A 24,103-nucleotide genomic window follows, 5' to 3' on the forward strand; every position below is an offset into this window, starting at 1 on the left:
GTTAACTATTTGGAGCCCTTTCATAGAGCAGGTATGCATATGAGCAGCTACCAACATTTTTGACACGAAGATGGAAGCCCCACCAGAAGCACGGGGTACCTGCAAGCTCCCACGCCAACACAAGGACCCCAAACGAAGACAAACACACACACGCATGTGTGGTCAGCCGAAAGCAACCACGGCGGCCTGTGCGCCAGGCTCCACCCGGGGCTCTCCAGGCGGCTTCACCAGACACCCGCCACCAGGTCGCACGTCCAGATTCCGATTACGCTGCCCAAACGGGGCCAGGAGCCACTGCTCGCTATGCTGCTTCCTTATCAAATCTAATGTCACATTAAAAAGCAATCTGCCTCTGATTATTTCTTACCATTTGCTGAGGTTTTCTCCTCTAAAGATAAAATACGTGCTCATTTTATAGAAAACTTGGAAATACTTTGACATTTTCCTCACATACATAGTGATTTTATAAAACTACCTCTACTCTGTAGTTTTGTATCGTGCTTTTTATTTAGTAATTAATTATGAAATTTCCCCAAAGTGTAGTACCTGTTCTTTGAAAACATGATTTTTAATAGCCCTTAATGTTTTATATGACAAATGTTCATAAATAGTTCAGATTTTAATACTGGAAAGATCTGATACTCATTTTATATGTTTATGTTTGATGAGCCATTTCAATTTTTAATATTATAAAGCTCTGAGAATAAAAGAATTATGGAACAGGAATGGACAGAATTCTGGCATAGCATACCACAAATGAAGGCACATTATGAATGGGCCCACTTTAAAAGGCTAGCCAAGTAATGGAAGTGGGTGGCATTAAAGTTAAAAGGTGGTGAGAATTATGGCTAAAAAGTTTTCAAAAGAATAAAACAGGCATTTAAGGATAGCATGCAGAAAACAAAATTTAAAATAAGGTCCTTATCATGAACTAACTCGACATCTAGTTAGGGAGATAAACACATAAAAAAACTAAAATCAACTAATGACATGAGGATATTAGCACGTGAAATTATAAAATAAATGGAAATAGAATGAATGCTGCAGATTAAAGGGGTTCAGAAGAGACAGGTATCAGAGAAGAAATGAGCAAACAGCAGTTACTAAACTCTTCCTTAGAGAAGAAAGAGAAAGCAATATTGTTTTGTTTATGGCATTCTTCCAGGACCGCAAACTACGACACTGAGAATGTTACTGAAATATTAAATGCAAAAGAGAAATCAACTGAATATTTATCACTGTCCTAATTACAACGAGAAGGAGTAATATAGGCTAATGGAAACAGGACCAAATTAAGAAACAGGAGAGGCAGAGTCCTGAACTAGGTTTGAAAACAAATGGCTTTAAACTTAGAAATGCAAAGTAATTTGCTACCTTAAGCAGTTAGGCAATACCTGTTACCACACACTTTTTTTGCATAACTCTGTAAGCAAAAAAGGTAATAAAAGTTAAGTTACATCTAATGACAACTAAACTACTTAAAGTTACCCATAATAAAGGATATCATAATTCTAAACTAAAACTCAATTTAAAGCAGCTCAGGTTCCACAGAAGAAGAGAGACATGGTTCCACACTAGTCCGACCTCTCAGGCATGGCGCCGGCACAGCTGCCCCCCAAGACCTGGAAACGACTGGGCAGGTGTAACCAACTGCAAAGCGGTCAGAGGTAACCATGTTTTTTGAACCTCAAGATGATGAGAAGTCATAAGGGGCCTTCCTTTCTTCTCACGGTGGAAACTTTTTAAAGAGCCTAAGAAGAAACTAATCTCACCCATATATATTAATATTTTAATTTGTTGTGTCAAAGCCAAATGCAGATAATATTCTGAAATTCCATGCAAATGGCCCCACTTAATGGGAAGAATTTTCGTTCCTCTGATATAGCATCAAACTGATAATTTAAAAAAGAATGTTATTCGACAAATGAGAAAGAAGAAAATTCTAGAATCAAAGGACATGAAGAGAAGTGAAATGGCAGAGAAACACACCACTGACACAAAGTTCAAAGTTATCGATTTTACTTCCACTTATGGGTGTGATGGAGCAACTGGGACCCAATTTGCCCTCCCACTGTAAAGAAGTATAAAAATTGGACGAAATGTAGGAAATTACTGTTTTCAGACATTAGACAAAATAGGCAGCATAGAACAGTGGCCTCTAAAGCTAGGAAACAAGCGAAGCGAGCCCCATGACAGCCCCGGCTGTTTTAATCGGGGTGGCAGTTACACGGGTATATGTACTTGTCAAAAAAGTATCCAAACTGTTTACTTAATATCCAGGTATTTCCTTGTAAAAACTATGCCTGAATAAAAAAATGTCAGACACAATCACAAAAACGATTCGGATCCAAGAGTTAACTCAGAGGTAATCAAATATATTCCTTTTTGAAAAGTGAGTAAAATAAAAAACAAACCAAACCAAAAAACCGTGGGGTGATTCTAATTCCAGAGTTCTGTAGCCTATGGGGGAAAGAAGGAAGCGTGGGAGACGTGGTGGTGATTTGCCCACAAAACAGACCCGTTACCTCTTCTGTTTAACAGACACGTTCTACACGTGTATTAAAGAACTCGAGAGCGGAGTTACAAATGTTGGCGAGCAAAACAACACATAATACACGGATAACAAAAAAAAATAGTCGTTAAAATGTCTTTTAGTGTACCAATACATAAACTGACCTGGCTATCCAAGTACGCTTATGTCAGGCGGATGCTGTCAACTCTTATTCATTTCAAATTAATTTCAACGATAGTATAACCAAAGAAGTTCCAAAGTGATCACAATTAAATATATAATTTATTTACTAAACTGGAAAAGGAAGGGAAGAAAATTGGAAATAAAGAGAAGAAAATTGACCAAGTAGAAGTTCAGAAACAAATGAAAGATAAAATACAACAAAATTTCAGTAAAGAAGTAGTCTTACAGGATGTAAATACAAGAAGCATCTCATCTGCTGTTAATATAGCTGAAATAAACAGAATGAGCTGAACATTTTCATTCCACATCTGCATACCTCTGTGCTTTCTTTCATTTTTCCCGAAATACCAATGCCAGTCTAAATCAAAAGGCAGGAGACGGCCTTTTTGAACTCAAATTATTTAAAACTATAAAGCTGCTTTTGTATCTCATTAAATATTTATGAAATATTATTATAATGTAATACCTTACGGTTTTAGTTATCAAAAAGGATGTTTTACAAAATAAATACAGTACTACACTAAATCAACAAAAAAGAAAAAAAAAAACAGCTCAAATATTTTCTTACCACTTTGACAACACAGGGTGCATCGCTGCCCACGGATTTTGAAGAATTCATATCAGCTGTTTGAAAAAGGGTTATACGTAATATCAGAACAAGAAATAGCATCATTATAAATAGCCTGTTACTAAGCTTTTATTAATATTTAGGTCTGTATATCGATAACCCCTTAGAATAAATTTCAGTTCCCAAATATATGTTTCAGGATACCATTACAGTATATTTCATTAGTTTAAGCATTCTTTTATATTTTAACATGTCTGAAATTGGAATGCATCTTACAATGGCTGGTATCTTCAATTCGATCATCAATTAAGTAAGGAAAACCCTGAGTTAAAGATTTCTTTAATTCAAAAAAGTATGCATGGCCTTTGATATGCTAATGTATGTTGTGAATTCCTAAGAGGATGATAACTGATGTGATTTCTTAAACTGAATAAACTAGGGAATCCTTTTAAGTAGGAACATCAGGAAGGTAAAAAAAAGAGGGAGCTAAAGCTCCAAAAAGCACTAGTTTGGGGGGGAAAGCTCATCTAGACGCAGGATGCTAGCACTAGACCTCCAAACTGCCATCCAGAATAATTTTAATGTGGCTGTCATTTTATGTCACGCACGGTTACCCTAGAATACTGAGCTAAGAATATAAGGTTGTCTATATTCATTAAACAAATATTTTTACCTACTGTATGCCAGTTTCTAAGAAACTGATTCATCGGTGAACGGGAAAAAAGAATCTCTACTCTTCTGAAGCTAACATTTCAGTGGTAGGACACTGACAACAATTAAAGTATAAACTACGTTTGATGGTGATAAGTGCTGTAGAGGAAAAACTAAGCAGGAAAGGAAGGGAGGCAGTGTTGCAAAGAAGTAAGAGAAACCTCACTGACAGGTGTCACTGGAGCGGGGGCCTGACTGCACGGAGGGAATAAGCTGTGTAAATATCTGGGGGAAGAACATTCCAGGCCAATCAGCACCATGGCCCTGAACTGGGAGCCTCCATATGTTTGAGGAAAGCAAGGAGACCAAGATACCTGGAAAAGAATAAGCGAGTGGCAAGTAACGAGACAGACCAGAAAAGCAGCAGGAAGCCAACAAACACAATGAGCCTGACAGGTGACATAAAGCGGTTACTATACGGATGAAACGGAGGGCCAATGGGAGGTTTTGAGAAGAGGGCTGCCAAGATCAGACTGTGCTTTCTAAAGCATTCTTCCGGCTGCTCTGTGGAGAATGGGGTGAGAGATGGTGGTGGCCTGAACCAGGCTGGTGGCGGACAAGGTGGTAGCGGGAAGTGGTCAGACCGTGGACGGATTTTCAAGGCAGCAGGAATGAACTGGATTGGGAGAGGTAGCGGTAAGGATGACTCTGGGTTTTTGGCCTGAGCAACTGGAAAGAGGAAGCTGCTGCTTCCTAAGATGAAGAGAACTGCAGGAGGGGCTGGTGCTCTGGGGTGTCTGAGTCTGAGATGCTTATTCAAAATCTACACTATAAATATCAGTATTCTGAGAAAGAGGTTGCTTGAAAAAGGGTTCCTCTAAAAATAAAATTTTATAAACCTCCATGGCAGAAATTAAATACTTAAATAAATAATGAACTAACTGAATCAAGATTAGAGGTGGAGTAAGAACAGAGAATGGAAAAGTTCGTGAAATAGATCAAAAGCAAAAATGAATTGCGTTGTGTCACTATAATATTCTTGGTGAAACAGGCAGCTTTAGAAGTAATCGGGTAAAATATTTTTTAAATCAACAATTTAGTTAACCTACAGAATCTCAGGTTTCCACAATGGGGCCCCAAAATTTTCAGGGTAAATATGCTAATATGCAGGGTAAATCAGGCCTAATATGCAGTTTGTAGGTCATTCTCCTAATTCTACTATGATGACTATTAGGATGGTCTAGAAAGGAAAAGAAAATCTACAACTGTTAAAGATCTAAAAATCTCTAAATTAAACCAAAACAAAGGGAGTAAATCCTAACTGGGTACAGGTAAGGAAAGAAATATGGCTTACTTTGGGTCTCAAAAGAGATTCAGATTATACAGAATACCTTAGAAATCGAAAGCCGCAGTGCTCACTAATGGCAATATTACAGGTACCTGATCCTCTTTTCCTACTGTGACTAAATGAACCACCATCTCCCCCACTCCCATGTCAGACGCATTTCTGCCTAACCACACAGTAACAAGCCGACTACAGATATTAGAAACATCCTATAAAAGCTCATAATTGAGAAATGATTTTGATACGAAAGTACCTAAATCTTTGGACTGACAATTCATTGGAAGCAGTCACACACTTACCAAGATATATACACCCAAAGCCACCTTGGCCAATGGGTAATCCCAGTTTCCACTCCTTTTTTGACATGTCGGTGATTATCTCCCCAGCCGCAAACTGTTCTGCAAGACGTCTCTTTCCGGGGCCCTGCCTTCCGGCCTGAGCTGCTTTCACACGAGGCATTCTCCCTGTAACGTAAAAGAAAGCAACATCAGACTTACAATACTGGAAGTGCTCAAAACGTTTTTCACCGAGGAAAGCTTCTGTGCAACACAGATGCTGATCAAGTTCCTACTCACGCTGAAACTTAAAGGACATCTGTTCTAATTTATAATCTCATTTGATTATCTCTTAATTTGGAGAGGAAATAATAAATAATATATGCGATTACTTTCGAGAAAACATTTAGTCTTAAGTTCCAGTAGTATAATATCATCTATGACTAAAAATGCTATTTAGCAACAAAAACAAAACAGAAGCGCTCTATGAAGTTGAGGGGGAAAGTGCATCCAATTAGAATGCATACTGCACCGTAAAAACGATGAGTGTATAAAGGTCGACACTGATGTGATAAGAGCACAGCACAGAGATTGAAAACACAAGACAATTAACACGACGGGAAAGGGAACGATTTTTCTGAACTTAAAAAAAAAATATGAAGCTACACAATGAAAGGTCACACCACGTACATAAATCAACCTGGGATAAGTACCGCTAAGACGAAGCCTAGTTAAATTACTGCACTTAACAGTATAATACTCTTTGAGCACCCAGAACAAAACAATGATACAAGGAAAACAAAATCAGATTGCCATCACTTTGACAGCAACACTTTATGCCAGGAAAAAAAGTAACGTATTTAAGACTCAAGGAAAGAAAACATAAACAGAAGATTTTATATTTAGTTAAATTTCGAGTATAAAGACTTCAAAGTGTTATCAACATGGAAAAAGGGAGTGACAATCTACCAGAAAACAAGCCGCAGATATCCAAAATGACTAAGATAAGAACTGATAATGAGCAGTAAAGAGATATTTATTTGTAGAACCTGAGACTCAACAAAAGGCTTTAGAGGATAAAACACATAATCGGTATATATTCTGATAATGCAGATATGGTAGAACTGTAAAAAAAAATTGGAGAACATATGCAAAAAAAGTAACTTTCCATTCTGATACCTGTTTATTAACTAAGGCTATTGAATACATAAATGTAAAATAATGCAAGTGAGTAATTATGTGACATCTGAATTCTATTATCACTTTGTATCCTTAAAAATCAGGATTCAAATATGGAAGAAAAGGAATACAGAGGAAAAACAAAAGACTTAAGGTGAAAAATGTTGTACATTTGGAAATATTTTTAATTCAGAAGGCATTTTATCTTTTACAAAGACCACACACACACCTCCTTTGTATTTCCTAGCCCCATTCACAAAAAAGCTTAGGAACCACAACCAGCCCAGAAGCAATGAGCATTCCTGGTATACAAATTGTATTCTTGAAATAACCATTTCTTGTTCAAAGAAACCAGGTTCCTTGAAGAAACAACTGATTACAGGTCTGGAACTGGAAATACAAGCTCGACCTGGAACATCTTTTCATTTCTAGATGTCAAGGAAGCTATCAAAAACTACTGGAGTTACGTCAAATATGTGTAAGGAGCCAGCGTGAAAGATACGCCCACTGACCAAAGACTGGCCAATGTGATCATGAAAGATAATAACCACAATGGATTAAACCACATAAAATGGATAAATCTAAGAGCTTAAAACTGTAAGAAAACCTAAGTGGTCACCTTTAGAGGATAAGAGAAAACCACTGAATTTTGAAGTGGTAAATAAAGGGAAAGAATCAAGCATTTATCCTTTTTACATGAATTATACCACTGGATAATCAAATAGAAGATGAAGAGAAATGTCTCCTTACAGAAAATTTGCAGCTAATGAATGACTAAGAATGGTTTAGGTTAACACCATTTCTACCTCCTGATGAATTAATAAATCCCGACACTGAGCACTGATAGCTACTAACATCAAAATATGAGCGGTATCAAGGTATTACGTGCCTTCTGATAAAAGAACACACCACAACCCATGAAGTAATTTTGCCAAAAAAGAAGTAAAAAATAAACAGACCCTGAATCTTGTCAAGCCTACCCATTTATGGGCTATGAAGAGAACAGAAGAACATGGCAAACTGTAACACAGGAAAGCAGTCAGCACAATCCCAACTGTGGGAAACCATACGGTACATATAATCTGATTTCTTCAGCAAAGAATAAAAAGAAAAGATGGAGAAAACTAGATTTTAATAGACTTAAAGCAATATATCTAAAACAAAACAAAGTCAGGCAAATCTAAACTACAGTGTTTAGGAATGCCGTTTGAGCAATAAAATTGTAAGAAAATGGAAATAACTACCATAAAAGATAAAAATTACTTTGGAGAAGCACATGAAAGTTGTAATTAGGATGGGCACATGGCAGGCAAAGTTCTCTTTCTTGGTGTGTGTTGTTGTTATAAAAGTACCTTATAAGTCATTAAGTATTTGCTTTATAAGGTTTTCTGTATTATGAAGTATTTTATGGTTTTAAACATGAAAAATTACTGTTCCTATAAGTAATGATCACCAACGGATCAAAACTAGAAATCTTTTCATATTCCATGAGGTTGTCCATTCACGCAAAATGGGAAAAAAAAAAAAGCCCCCTAAGTAAAATCCGTACTTCATTTCCTGTGTGAACCACTGGTAGCCTTGTGCTTCTTAATTCAGAGGCACTTCTTACATACTATATTACAGAAACTGGCTTTGTATTACAAATAGTCTTCCCGATTTACTTCTTTCAATATTGTTTATTTTGAGCTTTTGGATTTTACATCATCCTTAGAAAGACCTCGCCCATTCAAATTTTTTCAAATATCTCCCATGTTTTCTTTTAGTTGTTTTATGGTTTCATATTTTGCTGGCGAAGTTTTGATCTGTCTACACTTGCATTGGTATAAGGTAAGAATCTAGCTTTTTCCGAATGGTTATCTGGTTCTGGTTTTTGTTTATCTTTTCCTTTCCTCAGTCACTCACACACGTTAAGGCAATCCACACTATTCCAGGAACTTAAATAGTCATGCCACCAACCCGAGTGAAATAATACAAACGAAGTTCACACAAAGGTGTTCCTTGTAGGTAAGAGATGACCAGTTTCTTTTCAAACAAACGAAAAAAGAAAAAAATAGGTTCATTAGCATTTGAAACTAACTGTATGCTCGGGTGAAAACCTCCCTCACACTTGGTGGGCTCCACACGAATGTGAAGAAGTCACTTCAACACACTCTGGTGCTCTGACAGGAAGAGGCCATGAAAACCCAAACACTTCTTTAAAATGTCCCTAAATGACACTCCATTCTTCCTGTGGCTTCTCATGGGAAAAGATGCATAGACCTCCCTTCTGTAGCCCCTCCAGTCTCAGGCAGGGCTGAGGGACCAACAGCCACGTCAGTGCTAACGAGCTGGCTTCTGCTGGGTGCCGGACTGGTGATGGCAGCAGATTAATAAACAAACAAGGGGTCAAATAACACATCCTTGAAAATGCTGAGAGACATAAAAGACCTAAGCAAGTTCGGCCAGTATGCCACATACTCGTAACAGCAATTTAACACAGTAACCGTTCCCTTAAAAAAAAAAAAAAAAAAAAATCATACCTAACAACGGTTGATTCTTACAGTGTGCTGCTGGATTCTATTTGCTAATACTTGATTTAGGAATAAAATTGATATCCATAAGTAAGACTGGTCTGCAGTGTTTTTCTACTACATTTATCTGTTCTATCAACATTACGCTCACTTCATAAAGACTTTAGCTTTTCTTCTTTTACAACATAAAGAGTTTAAACAGCATCTAAATGATCCAGTCCTTATAGGTTTTGAAGACCTCAACTGGGAAAGCCTGACTGACCATACCGAGAGTGGCGACGCCAGGAGTGACAATACCATGAGGACATGGGACAACTGGAGTTCTCACACGCGGTACACCGCTTCAACCGCTTCTGAAAATCTGTTTGTCAGTAGCTGCTAACTGACCCAATCATTCCTCTTCTACGTATCTACCTAAGAGAAATGAAAACGAGTCCACCAAAAAACACATAAAAGAATGATAATAGCAGCTTTATTCAAAATAGCCAGACAATGGAAACTCACATGTCCAACAACAGAAAAATATGTATAATGAAATGGATGAACCCCCCAAACGCTGTGTTTAGAAAAAGAAGTCAGACCCAAGAAACATACTGCACAACTCCATGTATACGAAGTGTAATAACACACAGAACTAACCCAGGATGACGGAAGTCAAACAGCGGACACCACTGGGGGAGGAGTGAGGCCTGGGAGAGGAAGGGTTCCGGAGGCTGGGTGCGTTCTCAGTCCCACCCTCAGTGATCTTTAAACCGCGTGTTCACTTCGCAAGAATTACTCAGGTTGTGCACTTCTGATTTACTTCACTGTTCCTTACTTACGTAAATTTAACACAGTAAATTACACACAGTGTAAGTGATAAGACAGCCAGGGTCCAGACAGCAGATAAAAATACACAAGTAACTTAGACAGGAAAATATTAAAATTTATCTATTTGTAAAAGGTGGTTGACTACTAAAGGGAGTGAAGGAGAACTCTACGGGACACGGCAAACGCAGGGAACGGTTACTACCTACAAGGCTAAGGGAGACCACGCAAGAAAGGCGCTCTGCACTGCACAGGCTGTGGCCACGGCCGCTGGGAGGCAGCGTCCTCCGGGGTCCACAGGAATCTGCCCGCTGGGGTACTGGTGGGATACGAGAAGCTGCCTGCTGGGGTGCCAAAGACCGTCAGGAGAGTGAGCCTGGCCGGCAGCCACCGCCCCCCGAGAGGGAGGAGACACCCAGCACACTGCAACACGAGAAACCCCTTCCTCGCTCTGCTCTGCAGTGTGCCTCCCCCACTCTCTACTGACAGAACCTAACACTGTGCTGGACAGGAAAAGAACGCTTACAGGGCCTCGCTCGACTATCACGAGCAGAGCAAAGAAAGGTGGGTTTGGAGTTGAGAAGCTGTTGATAACCCGCACAAGTGAAAACGCAGACTGATCAATCTGACGTGTGCACATCATACACCTCAGCAACGACCACGTGCATCACAAGGAAGAGCATCTTCAGAACGCCAGGTTTCCGGGCCCTTTCTGCCGACACCCACTCCTGTTCCTCCATACAAAGGCTTGCTGGCTGTGCCCCTCGGGGCGTGCCACTCGCTTCGGGGAACACTGTTCCGCCAGCGCCGTCTGAGACCTGCGTCTGCCAGCCCTGAGAGTGGCCCCTTTCGGCCCCCTCCCACGCCCCCGTTTGACCTTCACTGCACTCAGCGGCCCCTCTTATTCTCTGGTCCGGGTCACAGAAGTCTCCTAGTCTTAGAGAATATAAAATGTGTTTCTCAATCTCCTCGTTCCTTTTCAGGTGATTTCTGAAAAGAAGAAAGCAGAATTATTTAAAATCAGAAGTCCCTGCTCAAAAGCTGTAATAAATAACACAACCACAGCATTTGCTTCAGGACATTAGTGACTTTTCTAAAGATAAAATGCTAATTGGAATTAAAACAATTGTTACTACATTACAGTTTTCTTCCAATTAATGAAACCAATACCCACATTAAGGCTTCTACTTAAGGATACACCAAGGGGCACACACCTACACCAAAGTAAATCTTTCCACATAATTTCTGCCCACTGGGAGCAAAGCAAATCCACTACTGAGATAGCCGGTCCAACAGAGAGGTTTCGAGAAAACAAAGTTTACCAGCGCATAATCCATTACATAACCCGACCACTTCTTTTCCCATTGATATTAAATGAAATGCAGATGCAAGTGAAAAGCACATCGAAATGCAAATCGACACTGCCCTTTGCTGAAATCATTCACTGGCATATTCCCTATTAGCATATTCACCAAAATTTAATTGTAAACAGAGTGATTATGGTACTAAAGTTATTAAATACACAAAGCAAGCTGGCACTATACATATTCAGATAGAATTTCAGTGGCAGATCAACTTTCACGTCTGAAACAATACCCTAATTAATAGTCAGCTCTGGTAATAAAATGGGCCTGTTTTTCGGATAACATTCCAAAAAAAGTTCTATGAATATTAAAATAAAGTTTTGTGAAGAGATTTTTAAAATTTCAGTAGTTATATTTATCACAATATGGTACTGTATTTAGACAACTGGCATTTTTCAAGTCCTGGAGTCAAATTTGGAACAATTTCTTTTTTTAATCTTCCACTGAAGAGACGGAAAAGCTTGAATGAATCAAATGATGCCACTTACTGAGCTCTATGAAACCATCATACCCACACTGGAAAATGGCAACGCTGTAGAAAGCTGTTACACGCTGGATGCCTAGTCATAAATTTTCCCTAAAACAGGTATGCACATAAGTTCCTTTTGAGGGGGTCATATATTTTTATGAAGTTTTCTTGAAAGTCATAACCTTCTCTGGTGCTTTTAAACTGCGTTAATTCAAGGGTACTCGTGCACGAGCTGGACGACTCAGCAGCCCGTTCACATGGTACCACATCTTAGCTCCATCTTTGCAGCGTAACAGAGCATTTTCTCGCCCTCCCCCATCTACGATTACTGAAATGTTTCCACACCCAAAGATCTCCCTTCCTCAGCAGGATATGACCTCTGGTTTCACATTGTTCTTACCTCTCACTGCATTTGATAAATGCTTCCTGTAAGTCTATAAGCTCCCTGGGAACAAAAACTGTCTTACAGTACACTGCACTTGGTAGGAATTCAATAAATGCGTAAAATTAAACAGCAAAGGGTTAATTCCTCCCCCCTCAAGTACCTGTCGCCAACTTTATGCTTAACATACATCACCCGACTGCAGTGGTCGCTGCCACTCCTTTCAAAGTCCAGTGACTGAAATCTCTCCCCACTCTCTACAGTGACTGTTAACCCCTGTTTATTCTCCTCAAAACTAGAATTCCCTTCCTAATTCATAATTCTCAATAGATGATCTCTTTCCCAGTTTGAAGAAAAAACCAGAGGCTTCAGGTGGGAATTCCCTACCTTTCCAAGACCCAAACCCACAAAGCACTGGACTCACATCAAGCCCAGCGTCGCACCCATCCTGTCTCCCTTCTCTCCTGTTACCTCTTCTAACATCGGGTCCCCGTGCGCCTTGTAACCGGCCCCCAACCTCCTAGGACTTAGACCATTAAGTAATCCTTCTCTCAGAGATCCTGCATCCCTGCCCCCCTCCCCTCCGTCCCACCAGCTCTCAAACGTGCTCCTGCTTCGCCCATTTTTAAGTGCTTTTTAATCTCCCTCCACTATCATCCCAACTTTCTTCTCCCTTTCAATGCTGAACGTCTTAAAACTTGTCTGCACTTCCTGAGGCTTCCTTTCTCCGCACTTAGCGCACGACTCAGTCCACCCGGACTCCGCCCTCGTGAGCCCCTCTCGCTCTTGCTATGGGCACTAAACCCACGGGACACTTCGGATCCTCTCCTTTGTCTGCCCGGCAGCTCCGTCACCGTTGTTCATTCTGTCTTCTCTTCCTTTGCGGGCACAATACAATCCTATCCTGGTGTCAACAACTAAGCCGCTATTCAGGCCACTCACAGTGTAGCTAATATGGGAGACGCAACAATGAGTAACAGCTTATGCTTTTAAGGAGTTTGACTTTTTGAGGTACACTTTTCTAGGATTATATCTGGTTAAAAAGGCAGAACACCTACATACACCTCCACGGCATACACCAAAATACAAACTTATCATATGAGAATAAATTATATAAAAGGAAAACATGCTGTTTAAAAAAATTAAAGATTTTTGGAAATAAAATTAAAAGCTTTAAAATTAAGACGGACACATATATTGAAAATATAACTGACTAGTATGTTTATTCCTTTAAGCTAAGAGACCTCAAGAGTTTATAGTCTCAAGATATTTGCACAGCATGGTCATAGCAGCAGCATTCAAAAGTGCCAAAAGGTGGGAGCAGCCCAAGCGTCCATCCACGGATGATGGATAAACAAAATGTGACCCATACACATCACACGATATCGCTCAGCCTTAAAAAGGAAGGGAAGTGACACAGGCCACGTGATGAACTGTGAGGGCATTAGGCTAAGTGAAACAAGCCCGTCACAGAAAGACAAACACTGCATGATTTCGCTGCTATGAGGGTCTACAGATGTCAAATTCATAAAAACGGGAAGTAGAATGACTGCCTGGGGCTGATGGAGGGGGGAGAGTTGTTTTATCAGTGTAGTTTCAAATTTGCAAGATGAAAAGAGTTCTGGAGACTGTTTACGCAACAGTGCTTAACATTACTGAACTATACACTAAAAAATTAAGATGGTAAGTTTTATGTTATGTATTTTTTCCCACGACTAAAAAAAGTAAGATAAGAATTTATAAATGCAATGGATAAAACGGACAGAAAAATTAAGTTGAACCAAAATACCACCAACGTATTCTTGGTGATTATGGCATCCGGCCCCGTGCCACCGCCCCCCCCCCATATACACGCACAATTGGAAAAGCATCACAAGTGGTATTATTTCAAAGGTTGTTCTTATAGATGCTAATTATATAAATCTCCTAGTTATTACTAGCAATAAATAAAGCTTAACTGTACATTATGTGAATTTATGAAGAGCAGTGATGTTTACTTGCTCACTCAACAAATGTTTACTGATAACCTGCCATGTGCCAAGCACTGTTCTAGACACTTGGTATACTTCAAGCGACAAAAAAAAGGTCCTGCCCTTTTGACACTTATAATCTAGCAGAAAGAGACATAAAAAAGAAAAATAGATAAATTATCTAATATTTTAGAAAATGTACGTGCTAAGAAAGAAATGTACGTGCCAGGGGGCTGTGTGTGGTGGGGGAGTTTAAAAGATGAACTGGTAAAGCCTCACAAGCAAGTGACATTTAAACAGAGACCTGAAAATAAAGCGAGGGAAGCTAGCCATGAGGTTATCTAGAGGAGCATCCCACAGCAAGGGAGCAGCAAGTGCAAAGGCCCTGAGGCAAGCATGCCCAGCTTATTCTAGAAACAGCAAGGAGGCTGGTGCAGCAGGCAGAGAATCAGCTGGGGATGCACTGACTGCCGTCAGACATCCAAGGGCATGGTGTGGCCATCACGTCCCACACACGGACCAGTGTAAGGGCACTGACTTTAACCCTCACCAAGATAGGGAGGTTCTGCGCAGAGAAGTGGCGTGCTCTGACTTCCACGTTCAAAGGATCACTGATGCATTGAAGAGACTGGAAGGCGGCGAGGCAGAAACAGCCAGGAGTTACCACGATGCGGTTACTACTGGAATAACTGGTGACTGCGTCGGTCCTTACTAAATAATAAGAATGTCAATTTTTTAAAACTGCATTGACTTTTAGCCACTGAACAGAGGGGTGCAGAGGTTTTCTTTCATTCTTTTTACACAAGCGATCCTCCCCACAAAAAACAAGTCTTCAGTGCCAAGTAGAAACAATTGATATTAGTGACAGATGGTCTACGAAACATGCTAATCACCTCTTACTCTAGATTTCCTAAGCTCTCTCTTTATGGCAATTTAGTTCACCAGGAAATTAAACACTCGAACTCATTTATTCAAAGGCATTTATGAAACACCTCCGAAATATGTGCCGGAAACTGTGCAAAGGGCTGGAAATACAAACATGAATGAAATGCAAACTCTGGCCTCAAGAAGCTGTACTTAGCTTCATTCAGAAACACCATCACATAATTATGATTTAATATTATACCATCGGCTTCAAACAAGAATCGATAAAAAGCCCTCCAGGTAAAGAATGTTTCTGAATCCTTGATAAAACTATTTATTAAAGACAGTGAGCAGCTGTAGACAACTACAAAATTAAACTTAATTTCACGGTGGGAAAAAGTGCCTCTTCCCGCCATATGAGTTTTTAAGATATTAAGAGCTGTGAAATTCCTCTTTCCTATTTTCCAATCAGTGCCAGAAAGTGCAGAGCAAAAGTATAAACTCAGTGACCTAACTACCCATCACGGGAGGCAGTACCTCCCAATCGTGGCTAGCCATCATGACGACCAATGGAACTCTGAAACGATGAAGGCCCCACTCCCCAAGGGCCCGGGCGCCCGTGCGTTTTAAGGCCCGCAAGAGCTTGGGGTGCACGGACTGGACGGCTGGCTCAGAAGTGCTGGGGCATCTTCCTTTCCTCATTAAGTCGTTCATTTCAATGAAACGGCTCTATCACATACAACTCAAATGGCTTAAAGAACTGTAATGAAAGCCCCCTCCGGTTCATTTGGAAGTTGAGTAAAATAGATAAATTAGTGAATGAATTGATACAGGGTATGCCAAAAAAAAAAAAAAAAAAAAAAATCACCCTTTATCAATCCCTTCATATCCCAGGCCAAAATCACTCATTTATATTTCAAACCTACTTGGGATTAAGAAGTAATTACACATTTTGGTGCAAATGGCTTCCCATCGAACTACAGTAAGGTAAATAAAATCAAACAAGAGATAATCGGTCAACAAAGGACTTCATCACCTCTTCTGCTAAATTACATCAGAAACAATTTGAAAGCAATACATCTAAAGACAGCTCTCTTACAAATGAGCCAGCCAATCAGGAGTTGATTACTGCGTTTGATTAGTGCTAAGAAATCATCTGAAAAATAAAATACTGAATCTTGAGTTTATATAGCCACTTCCCAATAACACAGAGGGTACTCACATATTTACTTCGTTATGTCCACACAAATCCTACAGTTGAGACAGAACAGTAAGGATATTCACAGACATAAAAGTATACTTACTACCAATGCCATTCAACAGGAAAACCTGAGACACAGGAAGATTGACCGTGAGCTCCTGCTGGGGACGTCCAAAAGGTCCCGTGGTTTCTAAAGTATGAAAAACACACTGCAGGGCACCTTCAGTAACATTAACAAAAGAGTCAGACATAACACAACAAATGGTAAGCATACAGAAGTGAACCTCCAGAAATAACAATCCTGTAAATGCACAGGTTGATTCCTGAAGATTACGCTAAACTCAAACTGTGATACAATCTCTAGTAGCGGTTGTCACACTAGTCCTGTTTTCATGCCTCAGTTGGAAGGAACCAGGTGAAGACTCACTCTGAAGACGAGAATGGGCGTCTTCAGAGCAGAAAGGTTTCCTCCTGGCCATGACTTTTTTTACTTACAGTAGGAAAGTGATCAATGTTACATTATAAAATTTGGGTATAGTGAATAAAATGTTTAAAACAGTATCAAATGTACTTTCTCAACTTTCATTTCCTTTAATGAAATTTCCTTGATTTCTAAAAGCTCTAAAAGAAGAACACTAACAGCGGAAATCATTTGTCACTGAGACCCCACAGCATGGACCAACTTCAGACACGAGCCCAAGACACCTCACTGCTGCCACTTCCTCCCCAGGGAAGGGTTCCCATAAGTCTCCGCTGCCCGCTTCTCCTGCTGGGTTCTGATGTGGTGGGTAGAGGGTCTGTCCCTGCAGTCCTAATAGGCCGCCAGGAACCAACTGCGAAGACGACACTACAGCACACTCCTTCGTCTACGCCTAGAGGTCAGAGACACCCCGCTCATCCCAAAAGGCATCGCACCTCAGAGGGAGCAGGTCTACAGATGGGGACTTCAAAGGAAGGTGACACCTGGCCCCTGACCCATAAGCCCCAAAAAGAAAGAGCTAAAAGGAAGCAAACATTTCCTAAAATCAGAGACTGCGCACTGAGTTGTCCATACTTTTATGCAACACTGAGCATATTTGGACAATTTTATAAATGACAGATTTTCCATTAGTTCTCCTGTTTGGAGGACAAAAGTAACTACCAAACTTTGCTGTTACTTCCCTACGCACTCACTATTAAAGCTATACGAGATAGCTACTGAAAAACAGTTTTCCTTATATATTCTTGCAGCAGGGTTCAAAGGGAGAATATTTCCAAATACTCCAAAATAATTTGGAAATTAGTATAACCAAATAAAATAGTCAAAGTAGAGCAGAAGTGTACTATAGTCATTAAAAAATTCTTGATGAAAACATAAAAGAACTTTTCAAAATCTGGGAGACAAGGTTTTTCTAAGCAATACAAAATGAAACAATCTAGATATAAGAAAAATTGATAACTTTGACAAAGTAAAAATAAAAATTCTTCACTGGTAAAAAAATACCATTAACAAACTAAACAAATAAAAAACATCTACAAAACATGTGACAAAAGGCTAATTTTCTTAGTATTAAAAAAGTCTATTACAAGAAAAAAGACAAAAGAAAAATGAAAAGTGACATGAAGAGGAAAGCTCACAGAAAAAGAAACACAAGTGGCTTTATAAAAATTCATTAGGGGAATTTTCAAATACATACTAAGTAGAGAAATTATGTAATAAAGTCCCATGTACATGTCACTTTCAACAATTATCAACACGTGTCCAGTTTGTTTCTTCTGTATACCCCAGGTCACTAGCCTCTCCTAAAACAAACGCCAGACATCATACCACATGTAAATACTTCTAACAGGTACTTTTTAAAACAAAGCCACTATATATCATTGTCTCACCTAACAAAATTGACTGTAATTCCTTAATATCTAATAAGATGTGTTCAAACCTCAATTGTCTCAAAAATAATGTCTTCTTACAGCTGATTTTTTAGTCACTGAATCTGGTTGCTATGTCTTTGAATCTCTTTAATTCAACAAGTGCCATCTCCTCATTTATTTTCTTCCTTCCTCTTGTCATTTGTCCTGTAAAATTTCCCACATTCTGAGTTTTGATTGTGTCCTTATATTGTCACTCAGCCTGTTTCCCTGTAATTTCCGTTACTGTCGCTGCTGCTCAGACTGTCCTGTCTCTGGTATCCAGCCCCCCAATCCCAGGCCGCGAAGAACGCCCCTGTGTAACAGGCTGGGAGAACGCGCCTGGGGACCAGCAGGACACCTCAGTACGCGTGCGCTAAAGAATCCATTCCAGGATTTGGGCTCTGGTTGGGTAATTTGGGGGAGTATATAGGGAAGATGGAGTTTCTCTACATTGGATGCCATCAAAAAGAAGGATAATTCTATGTATGGATATCTCCGGAAATCTCTCCTACGGGAGAAGGGACTAGAAGGAGATGAGGCTGTAACTGGTAAGGAGGCAGCAGCCAAGTATTTGCAGGCGGCACAGCAACCTGGGTTTTGTTCGTGCTCTGTCTCCTTTCATCATGATCCCAGAGAAACCCTGTCTCACGTGTGCTGAGACCGTGTGCACTTGACTGGAGCACGTGACCGCTCTGAGTGCCACGCCAGCTTCTGAACCCAGCTCTTCCCTTTCTCCAGTCCTCTGCACTAGGCGAGGAAGCCACTGTGTCCTTCTGACACGACCCCAATAGTCTCAGATATTTTCCTTATTCTCTAGTACAAGATATTCTAGTACAAGTTGGCCTCCGAGATACAGGTAAGTGGAAAATGCAAGGGAAGAACCCTGTACGAAACATTTCTATCATATAAAACGAAGGGACCTATTATTCATGTTACACATGTATAAAAACCCCAACATTTTGGTAAGTAAAAAGACAGATAACCCAGTTTGTTGAAAAACGGGCAAAACACTTGAATAGGCACTTCACAATACAGGATACCCAATGGCTAACGAGTATGTGAAAAGGTGCTCGAATCACTAGTTGTCAGGGCAATGTCCATTAGAGCCACACCGAGATCTTCTACACAACCACGGAATGGTTAAAAAAAAATTTTTTTAACGTTGAACTGATCGCTCCAAGTGGAGGCAGGGCTACAGAAGTCCTGGACTCCCCTACTTTGCTGGCAGGAGTAAGAATTGGTACAACCACTTCAGAAAACTGTCTGGCAGTATCTACCCATTAAAGCTGAAGATACACATACACTACGGCCAGCAATTCTACCCGTGGATACTCAGCTAAAATGAGTATACGTGAACCAAAAGTTACGAACGAGAACGATCCCGGCAGCATCGTTCATACCTGCTCCAACGCAGAAACCACTCAAATACCCATCTACAATAGAACGGGTAAATACGTTGTGGTAAATAATTTGTGCTGGTTTTTAAAATATAGCCACCAACTTTTTAACACAACTCCCATAAAGACAGGAGGTTTAGGTCCCCTCCCCTTGAATCCAGACAGGCCTGCGTCTATTTCAACCAACAGAGTCCGTTGGATGAGATGCCAAGTAACTCCCAAGGACAGTCGCTCTCAGGAAGCTTCCTCTGGGAACCCAGACAACACACTGCGAAAAGCCAAGGCCTCATGGAGAAGCTGCAACCAAGGCACAGCCGTCTTTACCGCAACCACTGTGCTGGTGACGAGCTATTTCCAAAACAGAAGAGGAAGCGTATGCACTGAAGAAATTAAGCCACCAACTGAAGCCCCTACACATGCAATGTCCAGTTGGAGCTTGGTGTCTCATTTCAAGAGCCCAGAACGAGAAAGCTCATCTCCAAGTGGCTGTGATTTTGCCTACGACCAGAGAGACTGCTAACTGGGCGTTTCTTAAACCTCTTCTCCTCCTCAAGGGGACCTCTGCTTATGGATAATGCCATTAACCCCCCTCTGGTCATGTACGATCACCAAGCCCATGACAGCCTTTTCAGCAGCCATATCTGAACACTATCTAAAAAGTCCACCGGGGACTCAACAGTTGAGAAGAAGCAAAGCAAGTTTCAACTGGAAGTCTGTCTCCACTAAAACTGTGCTTTCGATACACCACTGGAACAATGAAATAGCCACTTAAAAACATGTAGGTGCTCTAGTCAACGGTCCCAGATGATCCTGGTCTTCGAGACATCCCAGCCATGCACGTGAGTGGAAGGACCGCCAAATGCTCCAAGCACCACAGAGCAGGGACAACTGTCCCCACCACATTCATAACCCGCACGGCTCGTGAGCATAAAATGGTTGTTGTTTTACTCCACTAAGTTTGGACTGGTGTGTTATGCAGTAATGAATAATCAGAAGTATAGAGCTATTTTAAAAAACCACAACAAACTACATAGAACAAACAGATGAATTTCAGACACACTGTAATATAAAAGAAACCTGGTAAAAAGGAGTACATAGGTTATAATTCCATTTATATCAGTTCAAAACCAGGCAAAAAAACTAAGCTATAGTTATAGAAGTCTATAACTTCTATAACTTCTGTAGTTATAGAAGTCAGAAAAGTGGTTACTTTGGGTGGGGGTAATTACTGGAAAGGGGCACAAGCAAGGCTTCTGGAATGCTAGGATAGTGGATGTCTTGATCTGGGTGGTAGTTATTATACTGTGATCACTTTGTAAAAAAAAAAAAAAATCATTGAACTAGATACTTAAGATTTGTGTACTTTTTCCAGGATATTATGTTATACTTTAAAAAAAAAAAATTCACCAGTAGAACTTGGTAACCCAACAGATGTAAAGATAAAAAGGAGAAATATAGGATGACTCCAAGTTTTCAGGCATGATTGACTAATACCGCCATTGACCAAACGCTTAAACCTGGGGAAACACAAACAGGAACAGAAAGCAGAGACCAGGCCCTGTTCATTCCATATTCACGTACCTACCACAGTACTGAACGCAGACACAGCAGCTTCCAAGACAATCCTCTCATTCTCGTCATACCTCCTGCCCGCTCCTCTCGGTCTCCTTTATCGCCTTTCTGCCCACCCGTTCTTAATACTGGGATTCCAATATTGGGATTCCCCAGCCTTTCAATCGCTATCTTCTTCACACACACACACACACACACACACACACACACACACACCCCTCTTTCTCCTGTATTTTCGATCTCAGTTGAGGGTATCATCACCTACTTGCTCTTTTAAGCTAGAAACCCCACAGTTGTCCAAGATTTAGGACTGCAGTTAGCTCAACCCAATAAAAAGAAATTTCACAGGATAAACATAAGCTCTCATGGTTGGACCCCAGAACGAATGCATGAAACAACAGAATGAAGAAGATAGGGCTCAGATAAACCTACGGGGTTTAACTCGAGGTTGAGTGTATGATGTGGTCATCAAAGGGCTACAGCTGATAACAAGAATACAGTATGCAGGAGGCAATATTCCTTCCTCTATTCACAGAAGTGCTGTATCTAAAACAAGAGATGTGGCTATTTTTTACTAATCAAGCCAGCGGCCTGGAGTACTGCATTCAATTCCAGCGCTACAGTTTTAAAATGGCATTAAATCAGAGGAAAGCCACCAACGCGGTGAACTGACATGAAATCATGCCTTGTAAGAACAGCTAATGAAGTAGATGGAGACGCTTCAACTCAAAAAAACTGGGAAGACCGACGACTGCCCTCACGTATCTGAAAGGACGTTGTGTGGAACAGGGCTTCGGCTTGTCCTGTGTGTCTCCAAAAGACAGAATCAAGTAGAAGAAATACGCAGACTGCTGCTCAATATAAGAACTTGCCAACAGTCAAAACTTCATTAAAAACAGGACAGGCTGTCTCTACAGCAGTGGTTGTCATGGGGAACAATTCTGTCCCCTGGCTAGGGGTGACGCTGAACACACTAAAATTCAGAGAACAAGCCTCCACAGCAAAAAACTTGATCCATCAAGACATCACTAGTCCCATGGCTTGAAGAACCCTGTTCCAGGGGAGTGCGGTCCCTGTCATCGGAGGTTTTCCATTAGAGACCAGGCAACATGATACTATCCAGTGACTTTCAAGAATGACGACAGCACAGCTGAAACTTATTGGATTTCGTTAACTGATGTCACCATTAAAAAAATAAATAAAATAAAAAATAAAAAGAATGATGGGAAATGAGCTTAAAAATAAAAATGAACTGTTTCAAGTCACTCTCCAGAGGAAGCTATCTCCAGGGATGTTAAAGTGGTGATGGTGATGATGATGATGATGATGATGATGATGATGATGATGATGATGGATTTACTGAACAGGGACTGTGGGCCAGGCATTACACCGAACGACTAATGTACATATTTCAGTTAATTCTCACAACCACCCTATGCGATAGGTATTTTTACCTTGATTTGATGGTAAAATTAGGTTGCCCTAATGTCCTACAGCAGTCAGTATCTGAACTCGGATCTACCTGAGTTCAATTATATACATCACTGTCCAAACCACACATATCTAATGACCTGCTAGAAACAACTGAAGTACCACATACTCTGGAAGTAGCGGGACAATGCTTGAAAAGGTTTGTGCTCATTGCAAACCTAGCTGGCTAAGAGAAAGGAGAAAGGATTATCTGAAGTAGTCCTGCAATGAAGGAGAGAACAATTATCCTGATCGTCCCCAGTTGCCTACTTCTGTAAGTGCCAAGAAGCTCTTATGTACCCACAGAATCGCAGTCAGAAGCTGAGATTAACGATGGCATCCCTTTATCCACAGGCGTGAAAGCTCGGGATGGACAGACGTTTGAACATCCCCGACTGGGAATCCTGCCCTTAACAAATACACTAGATGCAGATACATGGTTTCTTGGCTGCCTACACTCACGCCCATCTGTCGGCATGGCACGGTGCCTGCTCACATGTTGGTCAAACTGTCACTAGGGCATAGGTGCCAAGCAATGATAGTTTTAAATGGGCAGCTTGCATAGCACTGTAAGAGCTTGCTCTTCAGCAGAAAAAAAATTCTCTATAATACTGAAGGGCTGCAATCACAAGTGATTTATACTTGGTCAATCTCAATATTTCGAGGAAAAAAGACCTAGGCTAGTAGAAAAGAGTCAGACTAAGGAAATTAAATCAAACGGAAAGCACTTTGAAGACAAATAAGTAGTTGCGCTGGGCTTCTCACACTGCCAATGCTCCACTAACACACGCCACAGTAATGCTATGCAGTGACATCCTTTGCTCAACGAGTCATCATTGATTCTTCTTAAAAATGTAATAATATGCTTTTCTATGTTCTAAACTAAAAAGTAGAAATGCATTGATATTTAGTAGTTTGTCTGACATTAAAGAAGTTCTATTTCCTGAGTGGTTATTTTTTAAATGACATAAGTCTAATCTGTATCTAAGATAATTGTTTAAATGCACAAAAGAAAGCAGAAACTAAATGAGAGTCCCAGAGATGAATAGAAAAAAAAAGTCTAATTTGTTCGGGAAAAGAAATCAAGAAGTGAAGTGGGCGCTAATAAAACAGAAACTAAGTGTCTTCGTTCACAATAAATTAGGACTTGAGGGCTGCCACCTGTCACATCCCCAACTTTAATGTTCCCAAACTACATCTAGGTGCCCGTTCCACCCTTAAAGATCTTAGGGATCACGGGCCTGAAGTATCTAGCGTCCTCACTGCCTGGAAACGCTTCCCTAAGATTAAACCCAAATGCTGCAGCGAGAGCCATCTGTCCTTATTCAGTGCTCAGTGGTTTTGAAGGAAAGCTGGTCATCACTCTCCGCATAGTTCTTCACATACAAGAATCAGGACATACTGATTAAACAATCCCTGAGTCTCCTCTCTGCCATGATAAATAAAAGTGATTCCATTAGTTTTTCCTCATTAGACCAACTTATCAACTACGTT

The 24,103-nt window shown here is 40.4% G+C and overlaps 1 protein-coding gene across 8 annotated transcripts in view; it reads right to left on the minus strand.

Moving 5' to 3' along the window:
- The window catches only part of VRK1 (vaccinia related kinase 1), a 67,741-nt gene that overhangs the window by 36,899 nt on the left and 6,739 nt on the right, over positions 1-24,103 (minus strand). For 7 of the 8 annotated variants that reach the window (XM_023536629.1, XM_011370199.2, XM_023536631.1 and 4 more), the window contains exons 2-3: positions 5,559-5,723; positions 3,264-3,319 (exon numbers count right to left, since the gene is read on the minus strand). In XM_023536629.1, coding sequence (XP_023392397.1) covers positions 3,264-3,319; positions 5,559-5,718 — 216 coding nt within the window. In that variant the 5' untranslated portion in view covers positions 5,719-5,723. Of the gene's footprint in view, positions 1-3,263; positions 3,320-5,558; positions 5,724-10,907; positions 11,021-24,103 lie in introns of all 8 variants that reach the window. The other variant, XM_023536630.1, reaches the window with a different exon arrangement.

This window comes from Pteropus vampyrus, unplaced genomic scaffold (assembly GCF_000151845.1).
Source record: "Pteropus vampyrus isolate Shadow unplaced genomic scaffold, Pvam_2.0 Scaffold164, whole genome shotgun sequence".
Taxonomy (NCBI): domain Eukaryota; kingdom Metazoa; phylum Chordata; class Mammalia; order Chiroptera; family Pteropodidae; genus Pteropus; species Pteropus vampyrus.